Source organism: Athene cunicularia, assembly GCF_003259725.1.
Source record: "Athene cunicularia isolate RWA chromosome 28 unlocalized genomic scaffold, athCun1 chr28_part3, whole genome shotgun sequence".
Classification (NCBI taxonomy): domain Eukaryota; kingdom Metazoa; phylum Chordata; class Aves; order Strigiformes; family Strigidae; genus Athene; species Athene cunicularia.
Window position 1 is genome coordinate 8,652 of NW_020799141.1, and position 27,399 is coordinate 36,050.

Sequence of the window (27,399 nt, forward strand, 5' to 3'; positions counted from 1 at the left end):
AGGCCCCGGGAAGGCGCGTCCGGGGGCTCCCGCCGCCTGAGGTCGAAGCGGGGAAGGAGCCGGTTGCTTGTCCTGGCGCTGTGTGCACTGCGCAGGCCCCAGGGTACGGCGGCCAGGGAGATCCTGCAGATCTTTGCGTATCCCGCTTAGGAAGTGCTTTTGCTGGGCCTTAGTGGACAACTTAAAGCCTCTCCATGACGTAGAGGCTGTGCCAGCGAGATGGATTTTGACTTTTTGTTCTGTCAATGGCGGGTTGTAATAACTAAGTTCCTCTCGAACAGTTATCTCTCATACTGCTGCAACATTTGGAGCAAAGTGTGCTCTGTTTCGTGGTTGTGGAGTGGGTTAGGAACACGAGAGACAAATGCCTCAAGAGCGGGAGCTTGAAGGTGATGACAGGCACTAAGTAAGGGTTGTGTTTCTGATGTCAGTAGAATATTACAGAGATTTTTTTTAAAAGTGCAGGGGTTACAGTTCAGGGTCTGTAAATGTGAGGACCATGAGCAGAAAAAGCTTGAATTGCTTGTCACTTTCCTGTGTTAATGCTGACATTATTTTGGAAAACTTCATAGTTATCAAAGCCTTTTTAAAATACAGAATCTGTGGAATAAAGAACACATTTTCTTTGGGTAATTTTTGGCCCCAGGCTTTGCATGCTGCGGAGATAAGAGTTGGCATTTTGAACCTGATGGTTCTGTGAGTAATGTTTCAGACTTGAGGTCAGATTTCTTTATCTGCTGTTCCTGAGGTGTGTTACATAGCTGAGGGTCAGTCAGGCTGCTGGTTGCTGCAGGCTGTTATGCCCAGGCATGTTGCATATCTAGTGTGGCCCAGAGCTGAATGACAGAGGCCAGGTCGATGGTTTGTAGTTAATTTGAGATAATACGGGTATGGTGAAGGGATGATGGTTTGTCTCAGTTCAAAAAAACTGCTCTCACCTGCCTCTGCAATCAGGGTTTGTGCACAGTGTTTCACATGACCGGGAAGGTAGTTGGCTTTCCAAGTGTCACTTTTTGGGCAAAATGTCTGTATCTATTTTTTTTCCAGCACAAAATAGTTCAGCTGTGCTTATAGCAACTGAAAAAACACTTACGCAGCTCTTTCTGCCTTCTTCCTGCCAGGCAGAGACAGGCATGTCTGTTCAGGAGCGGAGGCAGTCCTGATCCCAGAGGGTGGGGATCCCAGTGTCAGCATGGCACATGATGCGATGACATGTCATGTTAGCCTGGGCTAGGGAGGGATCTTCCCATCTTCTCTCCTCCTCTGGGTAGCTGGTATTTGGAGGACATTCATATCTTGGATTCTGTTCATGTCTCAGAAAGCTCACTCTTGGCGACTGTAACAGAGCCTGCAGGTCTAGGTAACACGTAGTCTGTAGTTTGCTTTATATGAGGAGATGGTTTAATACTGGAAGCATAAGTACAGATGTCTACTTTGTTCTGATTTCCCCCCCGGCCCCCTTTATATTTTGGAGTTTCTCCAGACAGCTTATCTTTTTATCTAGTATCAAGCTCCATGTAGCAAAGCTGACACATCTACAGTGATAATGGCAGTGGTCACATGAACATATTTTCTGTCCTTGGCGGGGGGGTGAAGAGGGGGATCTGCCTATAGTGGATTTTGATTCTTGCTATGTTCAGTGATTTCTGGTACACTTACTAGGTCTAGGTGGCATGTTTGAAGAAATCTTGCAGAGAAATGTGCCTAATAGTCTGTTTCTTTGGAGGAAGCAAGAGCTTCCCTTTTACTTCTACATGTATTACAAATGGGAGAAGTTTCATTTAGTCTTGATGAAGCATTTCAGTTCTGTAACCCAAGGAAAAAAAATGAGTGGATAAAATATCTTCTGAAAATAACTGCTTAAATGCATTATTTTCTGTAGATTTTACATTAGCCTTGGTGTAAATGGATCACAGTTACTCAGAGTGTTTCCTTACTGGGACAGGGAAGCTGCTGTGGGAATTTCATCTCACTTGTGCTTCAAACTGAGGGATGCTCACAGGCATGGTATGTTTTGGAAGTGATGTGGAGCTCATTCCTTTCTGCTGTCTAGAACTAGAACTCCCTTGAAAGTTGCCCTAAACATTCAGTTGTTCTCATACTTGGTAACCACATCTTTTAAGCTATCTCTGTGGACGTGTGCCTGCCTGTTCTTGTCTCTTTTGTGTGTGAAACCCGTGGTGGTGTCTGAAATCCTGTAAAAGGAAAAGATCAAACCTCTGAAGTACTTTCCTTGACACTTCTTTTTACCTGGCTGGATTTTGTTACACTGAATATGATAAGGAATATGTTCTAGGCTAATGCTTGTATTTAACAGCAAGTATTGTGGTTTGTCTGAGTTGTTTACAGGTATATTAAAGTTTGAGGTGTTAAGCTGACTTGGGAGCCTTAAATGCGGGTTTGCAAAAAAAAATGTCTGCATCATACCGCATTACTTTGAAGGGTATTATACAGCAGTTCAACCCAGGGGGAATGTAAATAGTTCCAGTTTGAGGAACAGCCATAAAAAACTGGGCGTAGCTTTTAACACAAGCAGTAAATTTTGTGTTATTTGTTCAGGCAAGCAGAAGTTAAAGTGTTAGAAGGATTGTCTTATTTTGAATCTATTTTGGCCTTTTTAATTACTTCCTTTCTCAAGAAACTTTAAAGTTCAGTGGAGGAAAGTCTAAAAATTTCACTTTTTGGTAAAATAAATACTGTACATAACTAAAATAGTACTTTTAAAATTTTTTTAATGTAAATTTTTAATTTTAATGATTTTTCAGCATATTACTTACATGCAGAACCTGTTTCTCTTGGCATGTGGTGATAGATGATGGCCATACTTAGAGCCACATTCTGTTTGTGGTTATGGCTGTATCCATAAAGTACGATATTTCTGTGTGTTTCCTTGTAACATATTCTTGTGGCTGAAAAAGTGTAGGCTGCTATGTAATAAAAATGAGGAACCCACTCAAATATGAAACAGGCACCTATATACTTGTTTTGTAGCTGTTGGATTTTGGTTTTGTTTGTTTGTTTTTCCCTTGCAGGCTCTTGTATCTGTTCAGTGATTGAAATGGTCCTGAAGCTACAGACAGTGTTGTTGCAGAATTGTGTTCACATCAGAGCCAGACTTTCTGGCGTGGCTTGGACTTTGCAGGGTTACTAAGGTTTTAAATTGAGCAAAAGCTCAGTGTGTGTACAGATAAGTTTTGGAAACTTTTCCAGCTTTTTTGACTAACGTGTTCTCATAAATTCTTTCTAAAGATGTATTTCTGCATTTTTTCAACCAGCACAAAGTGAACAATGAGATTAATTGGATTAGTTAAGGAAATCATGTCAGGCTGAGGCTGAAGTATTTAATTCTCCTTTTTTTTTTTTAATACTGTTATTCAGTGGCATTTGTGTCCTGTTAACCCCTGATGGTCCTCTAGGTTGGTTGAGAAATAGTCTTCATTTCTAATTTTTAATTTATTTGTCCTGTTAGAGCTGGTATTCTGAAATAGTTAAAAGAACTATTCAATACATTTGTTGGAATGCACAGAGGCTTTGAATTTGTGTAATCCAACACCTGTATGTGTTGGAGGAGGAAGAAAAGTGTTAGGTAAGAGTCATTGACCTGAGTGCATAGATAGATAGATGACTATTTTGTTAAAATTTTTCTAGTGTAAGACTAAAAATATGGTGAGTCAATGTATTATTTGGCTTAAAGGTATTTAAGTAGTATAGTGTGCTGAGGAGAAAATAAATAGGGTGGATATCTGGTCTGGAGTAATATGGAGTGAGGCTTGGTCGACTTTAGAGAATTCAGCTTAAGAAATGGAAATCTTTGGTTACATTGGATAAATGTGGGAGAAAATAGTGGGTCTTCATGATGTAAGTTGTCTGCTATTAGGAAATCTTTGTTACAATACACAGTAGCACTGGAGTGTTCCAGCTTTGGTTGAAAGGTGTACAATTTTGCAAACAAAAACGGATGAAACTTTGCCAGTTCTGGTTTAGTTTTAAGAATGTTACAAGTTATGTTCCAAGAGGTGGTATGACATTGATCCAATGCCAGAGTAGTTAATGTGTGTGATTATCTTTCTTTGCTTGCAGTGAAGGTGAACGACCAAGCCAAAATGAAAAAAGAAAAGAGAAAAGTGTCAAAAGAGGAGGAAATCGCTTTGAGCCATATGCTAATCCTGCTAAAAGATACCGAGCTTTTATTACAAATATTCCGTTTGATGTGAAGTGGCAGTCTCTGAAAGACCTGGTCAAAGAGAAAGGTAATGTACAACTCAGGTGGCCAAGTGATGTCTGTCATCTTACTTGTGGCTGACTTTGTAAACTTAAGAGTTGAAGTTCTGGGTGGACTTAGTGACATGAGTTTTGTAAAAGGTCTTCTTGAAGCCTTTTTGGGTGTTGCACAACATCTGCTCCCTGGCAGCCTTCCAGATGAATAGTTCCTTTACAGGCATGTTGGCATTTGGCTAATAGTGCTTCATCGGAGTTTAAAAGAGTATTTTTCTTAGGGGGGAAAAATGAGGCTTTCATCAGGTTTTAGTCTTGACAAGCAACAAAACTTTCTGAAGCATTTCAATGTCTTTTGGGTAATAAAGGTAGATATTTACTGCTGATCTGGTGTGTGTATATATAGCTGTGTCCCCAAACTTTGTAGCGATTTGTGCTTTGATAAAGATCCATACTGCCGTTTGATAGCAGTAAAATGTATTTAAGGGTGACCTGCAAAAAAGAAAAATCAGGTTTGTACTTTGGCATGTGCTGCGGCACTGTTAGGGCTTTGGATATCATGGTCGTGGTGTTTCCCCCTTCCCCACTTCTATTTAACTGTCCCAAATGAATGGGAGCCGCCTTAGTATTTTGACCTTAGCATCTTCATCTCTTGAAGAAGATGAAGTTGAGCTGACTACTCTCAGGTGGTGACGAGTCTAAATGTAGTGTTACTGCTTTAAGCTGATACTCAATTTACTAGTTTTCAAGTCACCTTGGAAATGCAGTGGAGTGTCAAGAAAATACTTGACTTCTCCACTGTTAAAATGTCTCAGAACAAGCTAACGGTAACTAATACAACCTTTCCTCTTGTGGGTCACTTCTAAAATACATAGCATGTCATAAATGTCTCGCAAAATAGTGATCAGTGTTCACTTGTGTTTGAATTGGGTAAGGATTGATAGTTAATGTGTTCACAAGGTGTGGCCTAACGAATGGGAGAACAAATTTCCAAAGGGTTTCAAAATGTTTGTCTTTGGAGGCAAAATGGAACTGAGTCCGCGTAATGAACTTCAGGAGTATAAGCCCTGGGAGACTTCCATAATTAGAGGCTGTGAAGTGTTGATGCTTGAGATTCAGCAATGGTGTTCTGTAACACAAAGAATTACAGTCTGAAAGATTGCTTTAACAGGCCCTAATTATGAATGGTCCCTTGCCTTAAACTATGCTTTCACTTTACTACACGAGATACATTGGTTAATAGGAGTATCTGTATGTGTAGATGTCTAATTTTAAGTACTGTGTTGAATTCCGTTCCAAGTGTCTTGTGGTTTCTCTCCAGTTCACGTGGATGGAAAAGTCCGGTGTGAGATTGTTTCCTGCCTTGCTGTTCAGCTGCTCATTCCAGCAGATACTCCTAGGGGAACATTGAAACCTCTCCATTCTGTCTGCAGGGCTTGTTACGCTAAACATTGAGAAGCATTGTTCTTGGTTTTTGGGACTGCTTGTTAAAATACAACAGTCTAGATTTGCTGTGTGGTTGCGATTCACTCTAATTAGTCACTGACTTCTACCAAATTGGTGCTCTCGTGCTGTGCTTGAACTTGCTCAATCGGTACTTCTTGATACAAGGCATAGTAGTTCCAAGAACCAGGAATGTGACCGTGGAAAAATCTAAATGTTAGAATTCTTGGTTTGTAAGTGTAAGAATTACAGGCCAAACGTTCAAGGTTTTGGGAGCACGTGAAAGAGATCTGTACCCAAAGGGTAAACATAGGCGTTTCATGACTGCTCCATCGCTTGGCAGTTGTGAAGACTTAAGCTGTTGGGCAGCAATGGCATAGCAGGTTGCTGAACGTAGGAGGAATTCACCTCAATCGGCTGGTTTGCGTCAGTAAGTATGGTTTAGGAGACATGAGCTTTGAGGTCTGCTCATATTTCTGCAACCTGGTTTTTTCAGATGCGTACAGTCTTCTAAAGGTGACATCTCTCTCAAGAGTAATGCCTTGGTTCAGTCATTTCAGTGTATTTGTTGGTGAAACTCAATTACAGGTATGCAGTATGACATACTTACTAATGAAATTAAAAAATGTTCTTGTTTGAAACTCCCTTGTATTGGCTGACAAACACAAGGTTCTACTAAACTGATGTAATCAGCATTGATAACTGGCAATTGGTGAATGGCTTCAGGAGAAGAATGAGGCAGCAGTTCTTCAGCATGTAAGTGGAGTCTAAACGTAAACACGATTGAATGCTAAATAGATGTCTTAATTTGTCCCCAACAAATGGCTCTGTCTTAGGGAGAAAAATGGTAATGCTTCATGGCAGCTGGTGTAAGTGAGGTGGTACCATATGATAAAAAAGAACTTGATTTGAATTGGAGATACTTATCGATTCCTTTAGGAAATACAGACTTCTGTGTTTTAAACCTTTTTCTTGACCAGAGTAGCAAGATGGCATACAATACAAGGAGAAAGATTAGCTGTAAAATATTTATGTTCTGCTCTGCAAAGCTGGGGGCAGCTGCAGGCAAGGCCATGCTCATGTCCCATTCAAAGATTCCAGGACACCCTGAAAACTGTTTGTATTAGCGTGGTTGTACCCACCTTTACGCAAGGCAGAGCTGTATTATGGAGCAGGCACACTTACCTGTGTCAGCAGATCTTCCCCAGCTTAAACTTTCTGTGAAGAAGAGCAGCTGCTAAACTTCATTGTGCTGCCTTCTTTCTTGCTCCATTTCCAGCAATTTTTGGAACCTTTGTGGCCTCCTAAAGGTGTAACTCACACCCTCTCGCTATTGTACTCAATCCCAGAGGTTAAGTACTGGTGAGCACTTTTGTTATTTCAGTACTAATAGCTGTTACTCCAGTACCTGAAGACAGCTGTTACTGGAGAGTCCCCTGAGTTTTGGTGCCCAAGATTTCTGTCACAGCGTGCTTGCAGACTGAAGTTTTAGGTGGGCAAAGAGAAAAGGATGGATGAGCAACGTGGAAGTGCTGTTCCACATCTGCCTCGCTTCCCCCTTACTTTCAGTAGATGCGCTGAGTTGCTCTATTTTTCCCTGGCCTCAACTATCTTTTTGAGGAGGCACTGCCCTTCATCAGTGGCTGCAATGAGCTTTTTCGCTCCCTCTTTCCTCCCTGGGCTCTTAAAGAGCCGAAATTTCCCATATTTTTCTCTGGGCTCTCATGCAAAAGTGAGATTTCCCTTCCCCTACTGTATAAGAAAGCTTGCGAACTCTTCTCTCTCTAATTTGGGAAGAATGTTTTTCTTTTCCCCTTTTAACGAAAGCTTTGTACATATATTAAGTGCGTTTCTCTTCTCTCTCCCCAGCCCACACCCCCCACGTAACTTTTTAGAGGTTGTCTGTCATGAGCTTTAAACACTGTAAATGAAGGAGGAGCTGTGACCAATTCTGAATTGCCTCACGTTGAAAGTATGAGGCTCTTGATGGCAGCGTCCTCTGAATCAGTGACATTGATTGTAGTTCTTTACTTCAGAAGATGATGGGACATTCGTATAGTTTTGGTAATGTCTTGAGAGTCTTCTTCTCTAGTATCTGCTTTTGACCCTCTAGGCCAAAGAAATTACCGTGATATAAGGCATTTACTCCTCTTTCAGTTTCTGTGTTTCTCTTCTTGCTGAGACTTGCCTCTCTGCACTTTTCATGCCTTTCAGAGCTTCTTGGTTTGTCGCTAACTGTTAAAATCATACTGCCCAACTTTAGAGTCTTCAAAGTTGACATCTACATCTGAGCTGGTTATCCTGTACTTCCCAAGTATGTCCTTAGGGTTAGCGAATCCAGCTCAGCCATGCCTCAGGTCACTATCTGGACATACTTATCTGAACTTCCTGAACAGTCGCTGGAGAATATCTGAATTCTGACAGACCAGCATGGCTTGAACACCTAAATTTTCTGTGCAGATGAACTTTGGGAAGCGGATACAAAGTGTGAGGGGGAGTGAAAATACGACTAATGATACGTAGCAGTGGAGATTCCTGTGACTTGTATTTCTAATTACTGCAATGATTTCTGCTCAGTCTCTTGTTTTAGGAAACACTGAGTTTCTGAACTTTCTCATGTGTGAGGTTTAAAAAAACAAATTGGTCTGCTCTAAGATAAGTCTTAAAGACACCATGGGGAACATGTTCTTTAATTATACTTGCATTGACTTAGAGCTAGTATTTTCTGCCAGTTTTATCTCCCTTTGGAGGCTGGTCCAATAATAAACTTGAGTTTTTAGGTAAGTCTCTTGTGCTTGAATGAAATTTCTTCACTTACGGATATCTTTCCTGATATAAACCAACTGTTCTCTAGCAGAAAGAAAATCTGCCTGGATCACTGTGCATTTCTTCTGCCCTCTGAAGCAGGTTTAGTACGTGGATATCTGCTCTTGGTACTTTTCCATGGCTTAATTGCCTGTGCGCTATCATAGGTTACCCTTGTCTGCTACTGCTGCTTTATCCCCAGTGCCTGATGTTCTGATACACTGTGGTTTGGGATCTAGAAAAAAGCCAAATAAAATGTGACCCAGCGTATGTTCTTAAAAAAAAAATTAAAAAAAAAAAAAAAAAAAAAAAAAAATTCCTTTGCCAGCCTCAAACAGTAGTCTCTTGCAAGAAGTGTCATGTGGAATCATTTCACATGTTTTTTAGGTGAAAAAATACATTTTTATTGCAGTTGTTTTGTACTATGGACTTGGTGTCTTGGCTACTGAGCTATTACACTATTGTGGCGTTCCCCTCCCCCTGCTTTTTTTTTTTTTTAATTTGGCTATTCAGGAAGTTCAGATGTCCTTTGAAGGAAAGCAGCTACTTCAAGATGTATATTTAGTTTCTAATGTAGGTGTCTATAAGGCTCACATGTGAAGCACTGAGCAAAATTGGCACATAGTAGATTCTTACGAGCGTGACAAACAATTGCTGCTGTGATAGACTCCTGGAAATCTGTGGTTCAGAGCTCAGATTTGTTAAAATAGTAACTGTTAAATCATGTTTAATCTGTTATGTTCAAGCTTGGCAAACTTCTTTGGAAGTGTTTGTGTGGATCTGAAGTAAGAATTGTAGCTGAATTTGATTAGTGGTTGGGACAGGAGAGCCCTCAATCCAGGGGCTCAGGAGTGTTATTAGGAGCAAAGTCACAGAGTTCCAACCTGTGACTTCTGGCCTCTGTGAAATGGAGTGGTTTTGTATTGTAGGTAATCTGGGAATTTGTTGTCTTCCTACATAAATTGTTGAATCACACTTGCATTCTTGATCAAAGTTTGGTTGGACTTTGGCTGCTGCTGTTGAGATGGATGGCTTCAGAATGACTTAGTAATGCTGAGTATTTGGACTCGGTGCACGGCCACCATGTGCCACCAAGGACTAGTCCAGGAGGGCTGTTTACAGCACAGTCCCTTTTGCTACACAGACTGTGGAGACAATTCTGTGTATGCTGTGTGATCTCATATTGTTCAGATTATAGGACGGAATTAATTTCGTTAGGCTGTATTTCAAGAACTATTGTTCAGATGGTGAAGCTATGGATAGTGATCGACCACTGATCTGCCCTGTCCCTTTCAAAGGGACTTGCTTGGTAGTCTCTACCAGCCTCAAACACTATCCTTATAAAAACACAAACGGATCAGAGTTTGTTTATTCTGTCTAGCTAACTGTTCTTTGGCTGGAATGCTGATATTGCTAAATTATTTGTTTAAATAAGAAATGGAAATGAAAAAAAAAAAAAGTAGTGATTTCATTAAGCATTCCTTTTCTTTCAGTAAGAGGGACCTTGCAGGATGGTCGTTTTGGATAATGACACTTAAGTGTCCTGTAAATGACTGGTCCTGAGGGAGATCAGGCTGAACACTTCTTCCTGTCTGTCCCTTGCTTGAGTGTGAGACTCCAGTTCCTCACTCAGAGTATGTTATCAACCTTCAGACTGGGTCGTGGTTTCCCACAAAGACTGCTTTCTGCCTTTCAGATAATGCAACTTGGAGTCCTCCTGTCTTAAACTTAAAAACTAGGAATTCTAAAACCAGAAAGAAAGTCAAAAACATTTTTCTCGATGATTCTTCTGTATGCCAGTCACTTCAAAGGCAGCAGCCATTTCGGTAGTTGTATTCTGGAGGTACATGATATGGTTATGTGGTTATAAAAAGGCAATCCTAATCTTGTGGGGAAAGGTGCAGATGTAGTTTTCCAGTGTGTTTTGCCCTTTGCTATAGACGGTTTTGTCTTGAGAGCAAATGTCAGACTGTTTAATACTACTTATTGAAGCTAAAAAATGGACTTTATTGTGGCTCAACAAAAAGTTGAAAACCTGCTGAAATTAATAGTAGGTAGTCAGTGATCTCTTGGTCTCTCTGAACAGTCTGACTCTCTTTTTGGAAGTTTGTCTTTAAATCCAGAAAGAAGCAAGTAACTGTTCAAGTTCTGGACAACAGAGACAAGATTACATACTACGTAAAGTGAAGGAAACTTGTTCTTGCAGACTTTCCCATGGATTTGGATTGCCTCAAGTAATGAGTGGGTACTAAAGATCAAGGAAACTGATATTGTGGAAATAGCTGGCTTTTGAAGTGGAGGAAAATCAAGAACATGTTTAACTGTTTTAAGACTTTACTGCATACCTGTAATTGTCCAGTTTTGTGGTCTAGAGAACATGGAGTGTTTCTGGGCTTTCTTATAAGGCAGAGGCTCCATACACGGTTGTTGATTGTTCTAAATTCCCATTGTTTTCTTGGCTTTTCTCCCTTGGTATATGTGTCGTCTGGAATCTGATTTGTAGTTGGTGAGGTAACATACGTGGAGCTCTTAATGGACGCTGAAGGAAAGTCAAGGGTAAGTGTTTGAGAGATTTCTTCTGTGGATTTTCTACATGACAAATGTAACTGTATGGTGGCGTGGAACGAAACGCAGTCAGGAAGGTAGAGAGTGTGTATGCTTAGTGGCTATAACAGGATTGCTTAAAGCTTCTTTTGGGGTGGGGAGGAGGTGGGATGGGGCCTTGTAAACAGTGTTAGGGTGGTCTTCCACTGTGTTCAGTTGGCGTTGGCTGTTTGAATGACCCACGGACCCTAGCAGTATGTATAGTGGTACGGAATATTAATGTAATACTTGTGTTTTGGAAAACGTCACTGTAGTGGTTTGCTGAATTTGTAAGGCCAGTGTGCAAAAGCAGGTTCTGTAAACTACACTTCCTGTGCCAGTAAAGAGAAGTCAATTCCTAAACGTAAATGTATATTGCCATCATAGGTACTTAAGTCCTTTAGTCCAGTGACAGTATCTTACAGGGAGAAAAATAGTAGGAGCACGCTTTCCTGAAGGATATGGATTTAGGGTGAGAGAATATGGCAAGGGTTCTGCTGTATGACAGGGAAGAACAGGTCACATGAAGCGTGTGGTATTTTTCTTGGAGAATCGGGACTTAGTTCTGTTTGTTACAACTTCAGAAACTTCAGTTTAATCCTGTTAACGCATAAGAAATTATATCTTATGGAATTCAAGTTTTGAAGGCTTTATTGGGTAAGATGTTTATTTTCACTATTAGGGCTAACTAATGTGATTTGACTTTAAAGAAAAAAAAAAAGTTGTGTGTGTTGTGCTTTTACTTACTTTATTTCTTCTTTTTTCCCTCCTCTCCTCCCTGTTACTCGCCTGTGAAATCATCTCATCAGGGATGCGCGTAAGTTCACTTATGAATTTATAGCAAGAAATGAGGAAACTCTTAAAAAATAAGCAATGTTCTTAGATGTCTTGTATCCCCACAGTGTTGTTGAATTCAAGATGGAAGAAAGCATGAAAAAGGCTGCAGAGGTTTTGAACAAGCATAGTCTTGGTGGAAGACCATTGAAAGTGAAAGAAGTAAGACGTGCATCTGTTCTTTCAGTATGTTGAATTTGAAGGTGAAGGGGTAGTTCTTAGTCAAGATTTATGGCGGACTCATTTGCAGATAAGAGTAATTGTCAAAAGGCAGGACTCATCAAATAGGATTAAAAAAAGACAGTCCACCCTTTTTTTACCATCAGCATGTACTGCTGAATTTGAGTTTGAACGTGATTATCAAGACAAAACGATTTAAAGAATAGGTGCTGATGGTAGCAATGCAGAACTTTGACAAAGCAAGTGTTTGGCTTTAACTGCAGGTATACTTTCTTTTTTAGTTATTTGAAGAAACAACCTGCATTAAGTATTGTTTGTTCTTGACTGCCTTCCCTTTTAATTCTGCATCATAATAAATGTATTCTACAAACAATTCTGTAGAATAAGCTGCTGTCTGAAATACTTCAAAAATCTATTTCCATTTTAATGGCTTTGCTATTGTCAACCAGTATGACATGGTCAGCTCTGCCATGAGTTAATTCTTAACCACTGACAAATTTAAAATTTTATTCCAGCAATCTGGGACCTGTAGCTGCATTGAAGGTTCAGTTGAACAAAAATAAAAAGGGACTTACTTCAGTGTTAGCATTGACTCTTGGCCTTAGGATATGTGAGCTGTGTTCTTGGCTAAGCAGGCTTGATGTGCTGTTGTGCCCTGCCCACATAATGGTGGGGAGTGGAAGATGTCTGCATGAGTGTAAGAAAGAGAGTGTGTGCAGAAGGTTTGCCCTTGGTAACCTGCTTCTTGCTGTAGTCTGAGGAGCGCTCGGGAAGAAGGATGAGGACAGCAAATGGCAGCACTTCTCAGATCTGGCAGATTTTGTGAGTAATGAATTCTGGGGACAGCAGCCTGCTTCTGGGTACAAGCTGTCTTCTGGCACTATTGACTTCTTGATACCTTTTAAAGGAAAGAAGAGGTGAAATGGAAGGTTAGAAAAACATAGTTGTACCTGGAATTCGTCAGGCACTGATTTTCCTAAGAGACCCTTGGAAGAAAAAGCTATTGAGAGTGAGCCACATCTGGGTCCGTTTTCCTGTTAATGATATACCATTAGTACTGGAAGTCAGGTTGCCCTTTGGTTCAGCTTTGAAGAGGTACTTGTAATTTGCCCAACTTTTCATGAAACTGTTGTCATACTTAAATATTTCCGCCTGTATGACACAGAACAGAAATGATAGTTGAAATCATGAAGAAGCATTTTGTCAGTATTAGGGACTTTAGCAATGCTTATCCCAGCCAGAATGCCCCGGTCTGACTGTGTGGAATGAATTTGTGGATTATTGTGGATGACCGTTAGCATCAGTTTTGCCAGCTGTCTGCTTCATACCTCTCCGTGTTGGCTGTCTCACTGCTGAGGAGCATGAAGGCATTCAAGTGACATGATAAAAATTATTATGTGGCAGAATAGATAAAGCTCTGTGCCTGATCAGAAGGCTTTGGTTTGTATGACAACTGCTCCTTGACTTTCTACTGGAGCTAATCTGGTTTTAAGCAATACCCTATTTTAACAGTGAAATAGGAAAATTAAATTGAGAAGTGACTTGTATTCACTTTAATGTGTTCTCCACCTCAGACTACTATGATTTTCTGTAGCTGAAACAATCATGTGAAAGCTATCTTTTCTCTAGTTTTCAAAATGCGCTATTGTTTAGACTTAAAATTCGGATCAAGATTAAAATTAACTTGAATAGCTTTTATTTTTAAAGCACCTGTATTTCTGACTGATCAATTATATTTGACATTTCACTTCCTTCAGCAGTCTTGCAGTGCTGGTGCATTTTGCTCACTGAATACAGTGTGACATTTGCAACTTAAGTAACATAAGTTTGCCTTGTATTGTGAAGGTACTTACCTTCACTTTCAGTATAAAGTGAAGTGACAATAATTAATCTTAATTCCTTCCTTGAATTCTTCATCCTATGCTTCATGTTCTCTAGCATGTCCTAAAATTGTGAGATTATGTAGTGATAGGGGGATACATTAGAAGGTGGGGTGTTTTGGGTTAGAAAGCCAATGTGGGGGGAAAAAATAAAACGTTGCCCAAACCAACCTCCTTGAAATTGTAAACGCTGTGTCTTGTTTTGTAAAGAAGTCCAAGTGCAAAGTAAAGGAATTGTTGCATTGTTTTGAAGATGCCAAGGGTCAGTTGGCATTTGTCTTCCAAAGCCTCTCCAATGCTGTTCTGGGTTTATCAGTCTTTGGAACAGATGTAACTGAGGTTTATTGTTGGTATTGAGTAAGAAATAACCACCGTCAGAATCGGTGGAAATGCGTGACAGGAGTAACTTGATAACTTGAAGAGTGCTGGCATGTTGGTTAAAAGAAAATAAATTAGTGAACGGCAATGACATGCAAAGTAGTTGGCTGGAGAGCTATAGGGAGCAGATAGCCCTCTATAAAGGGAAAACCCTTCTTTTGACTGTTTTAGTCATGCCACTAAACCCCCGTGCATTTAATGGAGTATGGAGGGAACCAAGTCTGTTGTTTCTGTTTTTGCAGGATCCTGATGGTGAGCACGCCAGGAGAGCGATGCAGAAGGTCATGGCAGCAGCTGGTGGAATGGGTATTGGTCCAGGCCCTGGCGGCCCCGGCATGATCAATATCCCGCCCAGTATACTCAACAATCCCAACATACCTAATGAGATCATTCATGCCCTACAGGCAGGGAGACTGGGAAGCACTGTCTTTGTTGCAAATGTAAGTGCTGTGTAATCCATGAACAGAATATCTTGGTCTTAACGGAGTTAAGTCTGGTGAATTAGAAGAAAAGCCTTAGACTTCCAGCTCTGGTCCAGTAAAACTGAGCAGTAACTTACTCTGTGGCTAGTCTTGTTGATTATCTGTGCTAGTGAAGTTGTAAACTAGGATGAATCCTATATGTTATGGTGTCTGTTAACTTGTACTTTTGAACAGAGCCAAGAATGTTGCATTAAACTCTGTAGAGTTCTTTACACTATTTAAATTTTATCCTATCTCTGTGAAGACTGTTTGTTGATTGCTCATATTGGGAAACAAAATGTACAAACATTAAAGCTGTTTGTTGGTGGAAATCTTTTTCATACTTCCAATGTCACTTGTCTTTCAGTTGGATTACAAGGTTGGTTGGAAGAAACTGAAAGAAGTGTTCAGCATGGCCGGTGTTGTGGTTCGGGCAGACATACTAGAAGATAAAGATGGCAAAAGTCGTGGGATCGGCACTGTCACTTTTGAGCAAGCTATAGAGGCTGTTCAGGCTATATGTATCCTTGAAGAGTAACGATGGTAAATAGTAGGCAAGTAACTTAATAAACAAAAGATGAAAATATAAACTCTAGTATTACAAGTAAGGATATTGCTGTGTCAGAGAAAGTCAAGGCATTGCAGTGAATGAAAAACATAAGGAAAACTGAGAAAGGAGAAGAAAGGCCATCTTGAAAGAATTGTTGCTGTTTGCTTAGAATCATTAACAAAGTGGATTCTCTTTCCCACACTGAATATATGTTTCTAGCCCAAACGATTCTAGGTTGTAGCTAGTATTAAAATGCAATTTCTGAGAAAACATTTGTCTTTAATTCCTATGATGGAGGTAAAGGAGGAATGCAACAAACCCATTTGCAATGTCAGATAGCTTGACCTAGTGTGTTCCTCTGTGCCTTGTATCCTTACACAGTGCAAGCTAAGGTTTGTTACGTAGGAATCTACAAAAAACAAACCAAACCACCACAAAGTACAGATGCTACAGTGTACGTGATCTCTCAACTTGTGGCTGTGGTATGGAAAGGAGGAAAATATTTCCCTCTTTCCCCTCCCAAAGTTTCTATTTCAATGTTAATTCCATTCTGCATGTGTACCTAAAATTAAGCTGTGTGGGAGACAGACTTATACAAATTTCACATGATTCACTAGTGTGGTGTATTTCAAAGTTTGGCTATTTGTTGATACGGAAATTTTGAGAACTTTTGCATGTTTTTCTGCTGTTTTAAGTGGCTAAAATTACTGATGAAACATTTAGACACCTAGACTGGTTTGGAGTCACATTTTGAGTGATCTATCTTTTAATGAACTTAACCAGAAAAGTATATTTAACTTGTATTTTAATCTTAACAGCCGTTCTTTGAATATTCAGTTATTTGCATTTCAAAGCTTTTGGAGAAGGCAGAAGGATTTTTGATAATCTGTGGACAATATTTTAAGAAGCAACCTGTAGAGGTGTGGTTTTCTGACTGGGGTTCTGTACTCTGCATCAGATAATTCTTAAAGCTTTAGGGCTTTGTGTGGTTCTAGCACTTGAACAATGATCCTTAATGAAACAACAGCAATGTTTAATGGGCAGCTGCTGTTTGACAGACCGATGCATGTAAAAATGGTAAGTATGTTCAAATTCTTACTGCTTTTTGAACTGATAATTGTGCTCTGGATGTTGGATGATGTGTGGTTTCAAGGCTGGGTTGAAATACCAGGTGAGGTGGGGAGGGGAATGTGTGAATTGCCTAATTCCTGATGATGTCAACCCATGCCCTTGGGGAAGGTTAATTCTGGTTATTTTGCTATAAGGCAGTAATAAATACAGTGAAGATTGCTTTAGCTTTACATTTCTGTATTTTAATTTTTTTTAAAGGAATAAATAATTTCTTACTTTTCTCGCAAACTTTAATGTACTGAATTGTGTTTAGGACGAACGAGCCTTTCCCAAAGGAGACTTCTTTCCTCCAGAGCGACCTCAACAACTTCCTCGTAAGTCTCTCCTGCATGATTGAACATGTTCTGGTTTTTATTTTGCTGTTCAGCAACTGGGGCCCAATCCCAGCCCCAGTAAGACTGTTTCAGGCTTTGGAAAACTGGGATCCAAATGGTCTGAAAAATATCAAAGGGGGAAATAGTTAGGAGCGGTTGCTCAGTCTTTTATTTTGGATACCTCTTTCAGCTCATAGCTAGAAGCCTGTCTTAAAACAGTATCCCATTCATGTTCTCAAGGCTTCCAGATCTCTCAGTGGCAATTTGAAGACCCTGATGCCTTATAAAACTACTGTTAATAGTGGGATTTAGTGGAAACATAATTAATTAGTCAGTAGGGAAAAGTGTGCCCCCTTTTATGTGATGGTATTCTGGATATCTAATGTTCTTCCTTCAGTTGAAAGGGCTGAATTGAGGACCTGAGAATCTTCCAGGTTTTCGGGTTTCTAAAATGTATATAAATATCTGAAGGGAGGGTATAAAGAAGAGGGAACCAGGCTCTTTTCAGTGGTGCCCAGTGACAGGGCAAGAGGCATTAAGCATAAAGTGAAACACAGGAGACTCCATCTGAATATAAAGAAACATGACTGTGAGGGTGACTGAGTACTGGAACAACAAGTTGCCCGAGAGCCTGTGGAGTCTCTGTCCTTGGAGATACTCAGAAGCTGCGTGGACACGGTCCCGGGTAACCAGCTCTGGGTGGCCCTGCTCAAGCCAGCAAGGCTGGAGCGGATGATCTCCGGGAGGTCCCTTCCAACCTCAAGCATGCTGTGATAAGATACTGAAAGCATTGAACAGGAAGAATCTGGGCTGGAAGGGAAGAGTTAAGAGGTGGGAGAACACAGGCTTGATTTGTTTAAACACAGCAAAAGTGTAAAGTGTAATTCTGTTAATTCAGCCTGTTGCTGTTTTCTTAGGCATGGGAACCAAACCTGTTGTGTGCTGCTAACTTGCACAATGTTAGTGATCATCAACCAATCCATCCTTTAATTAGTTCAGTTTTCTGTGTATTGGTCAAAGCCTTATTCAGCAGCAGTATCATTCATGGGTTTTACTGCTGCCTTGACTTTCTATAACAATATACTTCTCTTTCAAGAGAAAGTCATTGGGTTCCAATTTAATTATCTTTGTATAAAATTCGACAGATACCAGTGGAAGCCTGTTTCTTGGCCTTTATTGGGGCGGGGAAGGGGTATCTTGTGTTGTTTTAAAACAAGATTCAACACTGCCTGTGTTTATTATGCTGAGCTGTAAATGAGGAAGTCCTCTTCTCATAGGCAAAGAATACCATTAAGCTGTTGTTTAATGCAAGTGCAAGCAGAGAACGCTTTCTTCCTGATTAACTATGAGGAAAATATGAGGGCTTTTTCTTCTTTCTTTGGACTGGGGAATCCTTAATTCATTTGGGTACAGGAAGTTTCAAAATTATGCCTGGGATTGATATACTTTGTTTGCTCAGAGAAGAGGCTGGCTGTGTGCTCTGAATTCTATAGGTGGCTATCATAATGATAGGTTGAACTTTGTGGTGAAATTCTTTCCTACAAGGGAAGAACCTTGGCAAAGGTGGAAATAAGCCATTTGTCAATCAAGGGTAATACCGTGCAAAGGTTAGAAGATCTTTATACTAAATTGCCCACTCGATTCTCCTTAGATTGAGGAGTTGCACAAAATAAGCAGTGTTCTAGCCAGTTATTTTTCAGGAGTCAGCTTAAAACCAACCAACCAAGCAAGTTTTCTCAGTAGTAAGCTGGAAAATGGATTATGAGGAAAAAAAAAATATTTGAGATAGTTTTTAGTATATTTCAAGACACATCTACTCTGGATTTACTATACGCTTTCATGCTTTAAGTACACACCCCAAAGTGGGAACACAGCAAGCTTTTTGGAGAATGGAAGTCAATTACTTAAGAATAAAACTTGCTGTTTTGTCAAACTATGGAAAGAAGGCTTTTTTGATATCTGAATATTTTCTTCAGATGGTCTTGGTGGTATTGGCATGGGATTAGGACCTGGAGGTCAACCTATTGATGCAAATCATTTAAACAAAGGCATGGGAATGGGCAACATGGGACCTGGAGGTAAGAAGATTACTCCTATGCTTTTGTTTCATGAGAGCTTTAAGCTGTGTAGAAGGTAGATAGCTTTGTTTTGCCTACACAAAAAGTTGAAGTGTATTAGGAGTGTTAAAGCCAAATGAGTTTTTGTTGAGCTAAGTAATGAGCTTGATAATGGAAACTTGAATTTAACCGACTGCTCCATTTTTTTTTCACTGTGGTCAAGGCACAGCTCTCATTTTCTGACTCTTGAGCATGAGCAGCAGACACTGCAAATATACATTAAACTTTTAAAACCATCTGTCACTTTTAACACTTATTAGTGGGCTTGCAAATCTTTGTTTAGGGTATGTTTAAACAGCACAAGTAAAAGAGCCACCTAAAAAGTAGCACACATTCAGCTTTCAATTTATAAATGCCTATGGGTTTTTTCCCCTTTGCTGCTTTGTTTTCTGAGAAGGAATGTTGCAATCTACTCGGAGTTATCACATGTAAGCTCTTCAGTCCAAACAGTGGACATGTTGTATGGTCTCTGTTTCTACAGCCAGTCTAATGGCTGAACTTTTGTAGAATTACGTCTGCTATATAAAGCTTTCTCTTTTATTTTGAGGAATGGGAATGGAAGGCATGGGCTTTGGAATGAATAAAATGGGAGGTAAGCTGTGTTTTCTTGACATGTATATAGCTTGGGCTCTCAGAGTCATGTAAATGTAGCCATATACGTCTAGCAGGCATTTGTGTTCTTTGAAATTGTCACTAATTTAGTAATAACTTGTTTCTTTTTGAGTATTAATAAAACTGCTGTAGGTGGATGGGGAAGGGTTAACACCTCAGATAAAACATGACCAATGTTTTTGCCATGTAACTTGTTAAAACTGCCTTTGGTTTAGGAGATAGTGTGACTAAATTCTCACCAAAGTTTGTTTTGTGCGTCTGTGATACGGAGTTGTCTTGGTGCCTGTGGAAATGTTCTGTGAAAACAGCTTATGTGGGTGAAGTGTAGCGTTAAGTTGAAATGCATTGCTAAAGAATCCCTGAAAAATATTTTCTTTTAGGAATGGAAGGTCCTTTTGGTGGCATGGAAAACATTGGTCGCTTCCCAGCTGGAATGAACATGGGCAGAATGAGTGGTAGGCATTAGGTGGTTTTTTTTTTTATTTCCAACTCCTGACCTGTGTTCTCTGAAAAGGTAACACTGGAGAGACTTTCGGGACAGGTCATTTCCCTCTTCGCTGCTTTTACTGGTAAAACTTAATGCTTACACCTAACACAGCGTGCACAAATTGCTCGTGGCCTCTGCTATAGACAACAAGTGATGCGTTGAGGTTCTCTTGAAGGACTAATTTAGAAAGAGATGAAGTGTGCTCTGTCTGTATTCACCAGAAAGACGTCTCCAGAGCAAAGTGGCTGCCTCGAATGTGTTTGTCCTTACTGAGATGCGTCCTGCTTTATTTGGTCTCAAGAAGGCATCATAAAATGATCAGGAGAACTTAAGGAAAAAACTTACCTTGTTGTTAATATTTAAAAATTATGCCTGTATTAAAATATTCTCTCAGGAGTCAGTTCGACACCCTGAAGAATATGTCTGACTTAATCTTTTCAGAGATGGATCGTGCCATGGGTGGAGGATTTGAAAGAGAGTTTGGAAGAAATGAAATGGGAATGTCTCGTAGTTTTGGAGAGACCTTGGAGAGAGGAATAGGTAAATACACCAAGCTAGGTACTACTTCTACCTGCTTTTCATATCTGAACTGTATGTAAAAATTGTGTGTATTTTGTTGTAACAAAATAGGCTGTATTTTATATATATTTGCTGTAGTAGTCTGGTTTTGATCAAACTCCTAAGAGCTCTACAGAAGGCAGATGGATATGGTAGCAGTGATCTGTGGGGCTGTGTAATGGAATTTCAGATGCAACAGGAAACATCACAGTTTTCATGGGCTTGCACGTGTCTCGTGCCTTGAAACTTCATGGTAAACTTTCATATGTGTGTGGCAAAGAGGAAGGTTCTGAATGATCCATGACCCAATCCTGTCACTAAAACACAGTCTGCAGCCTCGGCAGAGGGGAGGAGAAATATGGTCAAACCTTAATTTCCTTCCATTCCTCCCAGACGTTTTAGGAATCTGGTATAGACTCACACATCAGATTATTGAAGAGAATGCCTTGCCGTGCAACTTGTGCAGTGCAGGGGTGTTCTCTTGGTCTTTCCTTTTGAACCCCAGTGGGAAAAGGAAGACTATCAATATAGCAGATAACTCAGTGTAAAATATTACTTGAACTGAGCAAGGCTAGTGCAGGGCTGTTTTGTCTGTAGCAGCTTCAAGATGACAAAAGGTATTAATGGAAAGATTCAGAACTTGAACATTTCTAATGTCTTCTGTGAACATCTGTTCTGTGTGAGTACAGCTTGATTCAGCTCATTCCTGAGATTGCTCGGTTATTGCTGTGCTCTGTTAACTTGATGTAACTTAATTTTTAATGAAAGTGAAATGCAGTATAGTGCTGCTGGTACCACTCGACTATAAAAATGGATTGTGCATGCAAAGAAAGGTGATCTTTGTATAAGTCATTAAAAAAAGACAAATATTCTTAAAATTAAGGTTGCAAAGCAAATTCAGCCTTCAGAAAAACTCAAAGCACTTAAAGCAGCAATTCAGTTATAGTAACTCACTGGTTTTTGGGCTTTTTTATACATATCTCTCATAATGCAATAAAAAATAGTTTTGAGGGAGTTACTATTTAAATAGATAAGCAATGTTATTCATTAAAAATTTCTGATAAAAGCTTATAGGAAGAAAAAATGTTTTTAGACTGTCAGCTTTGGCTGTTGTCCATTTTTGAAATGCTACTGCCAAGATACTGTATTTTCTTCAGTGAAAACAAAGTCCTGCTCCTTCCTGCTGTCTGTATAACATCTGGGTTCCTAGCAAGTTTCCCAGTGATTCTCTGGAAATACCAGACTATTTCAGTAATGAAGTACTCACAACTGCAGAACTTCTGAAACAAAGCTGAACCTAAATATCTCCAAGTAGGCAGACCTCTTCCCCTTCCCAATTTACAGAATTAACTTCATTTGCTTAATGACTGAATCGCAACATTTCATAACCAAGAGCTGACTCTGCCTGCCTGTACAGGATTAGCCCTTTTCTAGGAGACTAAAACCAAAATGCTTCAGTTTTCAGCTGAAGAAATACTAAATGTTTATTGCTGTTTTGTTTTGTTTTGTTTTTTTTTTAATTAAAAAAAAAAGCCAATTTGCTTGTACAAGTATAAACATCATGTAACCTGGACCCATACTGCTGTTTAAGGTCTACTGAAGCTCAAAATACTGAAGCAGGATGAGTGTTGTTCACAAATGTGGTTGCTTCAGTTTTCTTGAGCTCATCTCAGAGTTATGTATCTCGTTTCTCTTCATTAAATATTAAAAATATTTAAGCATGCGTTCTTCAAGGCTCCCTTATATAAGAATCAAACTGAATTGGGATTTTTTTGCAGAGCTCAGTGCTAAACGTGATTTGATAGATGGCCAAGATCCTTCGTACAACAGAAAAATGGCCTAAGCTGGAGGGGAGTGATCCTTTTACTGCAGGAACTTGAAGACTCTTTAGCAGAGTCAGGACAACTCAGCCAAGGGATTTTATGTAGCAGATACAGAAACCCTATTCTTATGTTTTACGGCACAGGCAGCCTTTTTATATTTCCACATCAAAAAGCCAAGCATGGTTTGTGACTTTATAATGGTCATTCTGCTGTGGTTCTTGCGTGGAATTTGCTTTCTGTTTTTTTTGGTTCTGGTGATAAGAAGGCTCTTAGGTTTGGGCAAACTTTTCTCATAGAAATCTCTCCCTGGCTTGGCAGAAGCAATCTTTGAGTCGTGTCGCAAGGATGATGTGATTTCAATCCTCTTCTAAGCAATCTGTATTTGAACTGTAATTTCAGTTACTGAATTATTATTCTTACTGTGTAATCCCCAGTGTACTGCACAGGACAGCCAGCAGCTAAGATTGTATTTAAAATAATCAGTTTTGTCACCTGATTTTCTCCTAGGTTTGCCTATGCCTTCAAAATTTTCTCCTTTGTTTTTCTTGAAAGGCTTTCTTTGTGCATACAGAAGTTAAGCTCCTTAGCGAAGGGATAAACCTTTCTCCATCCCAACTGTAGTGTGTGGTCTGAGATGACTGCTCCCCTAAGTCACGTGTTGTAGTCAGGATGGTCTGCGTAATCACCAGTAGTACTCTTCTTACCATCCGAAATAAAACTTTTCTTCATATTCTGCAGCAACAGAGCACACAGCTTGCAGTAACTTTTCTGAGTAATGGTAGAGCTTGAAGCATTTCAGTAGTGTAAGCATGCATTAGGGTTTTTTGTCCCTGTGTGATTACTGATAATCTGTGTGTTGTGTTGCAGGTGGTGGAAATGCCAGCATTCCTGGGATTGAGAGGATGGCACCTGGCATTGATCGTATGGGCTCGGGAATAGAAAGAATTCCTTCCGGGATGGGGCATGGGATGGAGAGAGTAGGGTCAGAGATAGACAGGATGGGTCTTGTTTTGGATCGCATGAGCTCCAACGTGGAGCGAATGGGTTCAGGCATTGACCGAATGGCCCCTCTGGGCATAGATCACATTGCTCCTAACATTGAGAGGATGGGCCCAGCTATTGAGAGGATGGGTTCAGGCATAGAACGAATGGGCTCTGGAATAGGCTTTGGTATCGAGAGGATGGGTGCTGCCATTGACCGCGTTGGCACCACGATGGACAGGATGGGATCAGGCGTAGAGCGTATGGGTTCTGGCATGGATAGAATGGGCATAGGCATGGAGCGTATGGTCCCTGCTGGAATGGGAACTGGAATGGGGCAGGTGATCGAGAGAATGCCGGCTGGTTTGGATCGCATAGGTGCCACTCCCATGGAAAGAATAGGAATAGATCGTATGGGTGCTGCTAGCATGGAGAGAATGGGCTTGGAGCGCATTGGAGCCACTAATATGGAAAGAATGGGTCCTGCTATGGGGCAGGGCATGGGAGCAGGCATAGATCGAATGGGACTTGCAATGGGAAGCAATTTTGAAAGAACAATGGACATGGAACGTGGAAACTTTGCAGGCAATTTTGCAGGCTCCCTTGGAGGAACTGGAGGACCTGCAGCTGGGGTGGCCAGAAAAGCCTGTCAAATATTTGTGAGAAATGTGAGTAGCCTTCTTCCTACCTCTCCTTCCTCCTGAAATCAATTGGTACTGACATGTTGATCTCATCTGCGCTCGGTTGACTTGTCAGAGTATCTAATACTGGATGCTGCCAAAGGTGGAGTTAGGTAGGCTTTTGTGAGTTGAAGCCATTTCCTTAGCAGGAGAAGAGCTTTCTGCATCTGTAAATGAAGATGCTGAACAATGGCTGTCCCAGGATGGAAAACATGTTTTGAAGAGTTGGCAGTGCTTGCAAGTAGTTCAACAGATCCTCAGTAACGGTCTGCTCTTCTCTTTTTCACAGCTGCCTTTTGATTTTACATGGAAAATGCTGAAAGATAAATTTAATGAATGTGGTAAGTTACTGGTAATTACTCTGAGAATTGAATATGAATTAGACAGTATATCCTGGCTCTGTATGTCCCTGACACTGGTATTTAAAATTTCACTCAGACTCACTGAAATGCCAGATCTTAACATTGACAAGTGTTGTAAGGATGTTTACTATCCCAGCTATACCAGCAAGAATTCTGTGGAGTTAAAAAGAAATAAATGCCTGGCTAGTTGATAACCCACTTAACATATGGTTTTTTTCTAAGCCTTTGCTGCCTTCTTCCTCTCAGGGGCCGAGGTTAATAACCTCCTTGCAATTGCAGAAAGAGATAGAAATAGAGATATGGAAGTCCTGAGAGTTGCTGAAAAGCATCTGCACACATTCTTTATATCTAAGTGAACATAGTTGTTTGGGAAAACCGTCCTTAAAAAAAAAAAAATAAAATTGAAAAAATTCTGAATGCAGCTACTGACTGTTGGGGTGTGCAGTTCAGCTTCGGGGAGGTTTTTTTTATGGCAGCAGTTGCTGTGCCCAGACCTTGCTCCTCAGTATTTTGTGCTGCTTGTCTGATGGCAAAATCAAGTCCCAGCCTCCTCAGTTGTGATGTGAAGTGGGCGTTGACGAGTTGGACAGGGCTTGTTAGTGTGTGCTTTGTTCTGTTCATCTACTTCTGATGCTGCTGCTTGAGTGGGAATTGAGAGAACACGTTTGATTTAATTAATGACTTAAACTGAGAGCACGTCTTTGAAACAGTGACGTGGTAAAGTTGTCCAGCAGCTTTAAGTTTCAGAGTAATGGCAACATCTGAAGGTGTGCTTTCTGTGGCTTGAGGTAGAGAACTGTGATTTACCAGACAGTTATGTGGTACCTGCTGGGTTAAACAAGGCCCTTTCTTTTCTTTTTAAGGTCATGTGCTGTATGCTGATATCAAGATGGAGAATGGGAAGTCTAAAGGATGTGGTGTGGTTAGATTTGAGTCCCCAGAAGTAGCTGAGCGGGCCTGCCGTATGATGAATGGGATACAGCTCCGTGGGAGGGAGATTGACGTGCGAATTGATAGAAATGCTTAAGTAGTTGCCTTTTTAACACTGATACCAGATTTTTGAATTTGTATTTTTTCTTGTTAACCATTTTAATTTGACTGGATGTAAAGGTGTTAAAACAATTCAGTTGCTTCTGGAGTAATTTTAATTACTTTTTTAACAAATGGATTTCCATTTTACTGTTTTTTGCATTGAAACTGCAATGTGCACAATCTTTTTTTGTAGTTGTGGCATCTTGTTGACATTACAGATGTAAACAGTATGACTTTGATAATAAATGCAAGTTAAAGATTTCAGTCACAGCATCCGTTACTGGCAGCACATCCTATGCTTGCAAAAGTATCTGTAAACTGAGCTCAGTAAACTAGAATTTGTATTCTCTTGTGAAGTGTCAAGCAAGAATGTTCCTCTTGGTTGTCAGTTTATGACAGTATGATTTGGTCTTTAAAATGATGCATTTGTGCATTCACACTAATGTTTGAATGTCTTCAGGGTGCAGGGGACTTCCCTTTCCTGTATTCAGACCTAATCAATGACCACTCGTAGCAAAAGGCTGGTAGCTTAATTTTTCTCCGGTGGCAATGCTGATTTTAAAAAAAAATAAATAAAATATCCTCTACCTTCAGTTGTGTCAGTGCCATTCTGAAGGCCTGAACTGAAAATGGATTAAAAAACCTATTTTTTTTTTTCTAATGTAGAGCATTCCCGTGGGGGCTGTGCACACAGGTGTGTCGGTTCCAGTCAGGAAACAGCTGCTGCAGGTGGAAGGTGGGGTTATGTCACCACCTCCTGCAACAAATACTGTTTTAATAACAAACCAGAAATGATTGTTCCTGAATGGGAATTCTTGTGGGAGGAGAGCTGAAACTATATGCCAAAGACAGGATTTCTTGCCCTTAGCTCAGTTGGAGAGCTGTGTGGCCTCCAAAATTAAATTCTTCTTACAGTAATGGGAACTGAAAAGACATCCTCATGGTGGGCTTGACCGTGTCAGCAGGACTTTGCTCCTTTGCCTTCCCATGATCTCTCACAGGGAGATGTACCAGTATCATTTCTGATCCTGGGCAAGTGAAGAGTGGGGACCCTCGCTCTAAAAATTTTTGCACAAAGCTGGCATCCAAACCATAGCCCCTCAGAAAGCTCTTGGAAGTGTCATCCACTGTAGTTGATAAGCTAAAGCTTACCTGCTTGTCTTGTGGTGAAATTTGCTCTGCTTTATGACACCACGAAGTTGGGTGGCAAGAGCCAGAGTGGTGTCAGAAACCTGAAATGTGGAACAACTGCTTGAAGGTGTTCTAATAATTTTTGGAGCTACTCTATAGGGAGAACAAATGTCACAACTTGGTCTTGGTCTCTTAACCCTTTCTCCCTGTAAACTTTAAGGAAACATGCTCTCAAGAATGCCTTCTGTTGATGTTTAGTTTCCCCTTTGCTTTCTCCATGAAGAAAATCTCACCTAAGAGGTTCCTGCCTTTTCCACCAGCCCCTTCTCTTGCCTCTCTCCCCTCAGCTACACGGAGAGGGGAAGTGCTTGTGTGATAAAACAGCTGAACTAACCTTGGGTGTAGGCTTGATTTTTTGGTATTCCAGTTAATTGAGGAAATTTCCTGTTGCACAGCTGTGCTGATGGAAGGTAAACTGAAGCAGGCAAGTGCAGGAACCTCAAACCAGCCTTGCTGTTGCAGAAAATGGAGCGATGAGCTTTGGGCGGGCACGTTCGCTGCAGTGTTGGCTGCTGAGCAGGAGCAGCTCTTGCTGCAGGAGAGACGGGGGATGCTGCAGTGCTGGAGGAACAGGAGGAGCAGATACTTCACTTGGTATTTTGTACTTTGGAATAAAAAAATCCCAACCCCAAACCTCGACCCTGGTGCATTTTGCTTCACAATAAAAACCTTAGTTACAACGTTGTGGGAGTTTCCTTTTCAGTCCCTCTCCTACTTCCTCCACCATTGTTAGCAGCTAGAAAAGATGGGTTTCAGCCTTGTCACTAGCAAAACCAGACTAC

General features: G+C 40.5%; 1 protein-coding gene across 4 annotated transcripts; it reads left to right on the plus strand.

Annotated features, from left to right (window-relative positions):
* Positions 1-4,086: 4,086 nt before the first annotated feature.
* HNRNPM (heterogeneous nuclear ribonucleoprotein M) lies at positions 4,087-27,237 on the plus strand. Of its 4 annotated transcripts, XM_026865268.1 has the most exons (15): positions 4,087-4,250; positions 10,967-11,019; positions 11,856-11,863; positions 11,949-12,042; positions 14,561-14,758; positions 15,147-15,300; positions 16,357-16,406; positions 16,714-16,774; positions 18,751-18,852; positions 19,439-19,483; positions 19,884-19,958; positions 20,432-20,530; positions 23,239-24,020; positions 24,322-24,373; positions 25,258-27,237. In XM_026865268.1, exons 2-15 carry the CDS (start codon positions 10,996-10,998, stop codon positions 25,419-25,421), a joined length of 1,908 nt encoding a protein of 635 aa, XP_026721069.1. In that variant the 5' UTR covers positions 4,087-4,250; positions 10,967-10,995; the 3' UTR covers positions 25,422-27,237. The 4 variants fall into 4 exon arrangements, with proteins under 4 accessions (XP_026721069.1, XP_026721071.1, XP_026721070.1 ...); XM_026865270.1 differs by lacking the exon at positions 18,751-18,852 and having other exon boundaries at positions 25,258-25,690; XM_026865269.1 differs by lacking the exon at positions 10,967-11,019 and having other exon boundaries at positions 4,167-4,250; positions 25,258-25,690.
* Positions 27,238-27,399: the final 162 nt, after the last annotated feature.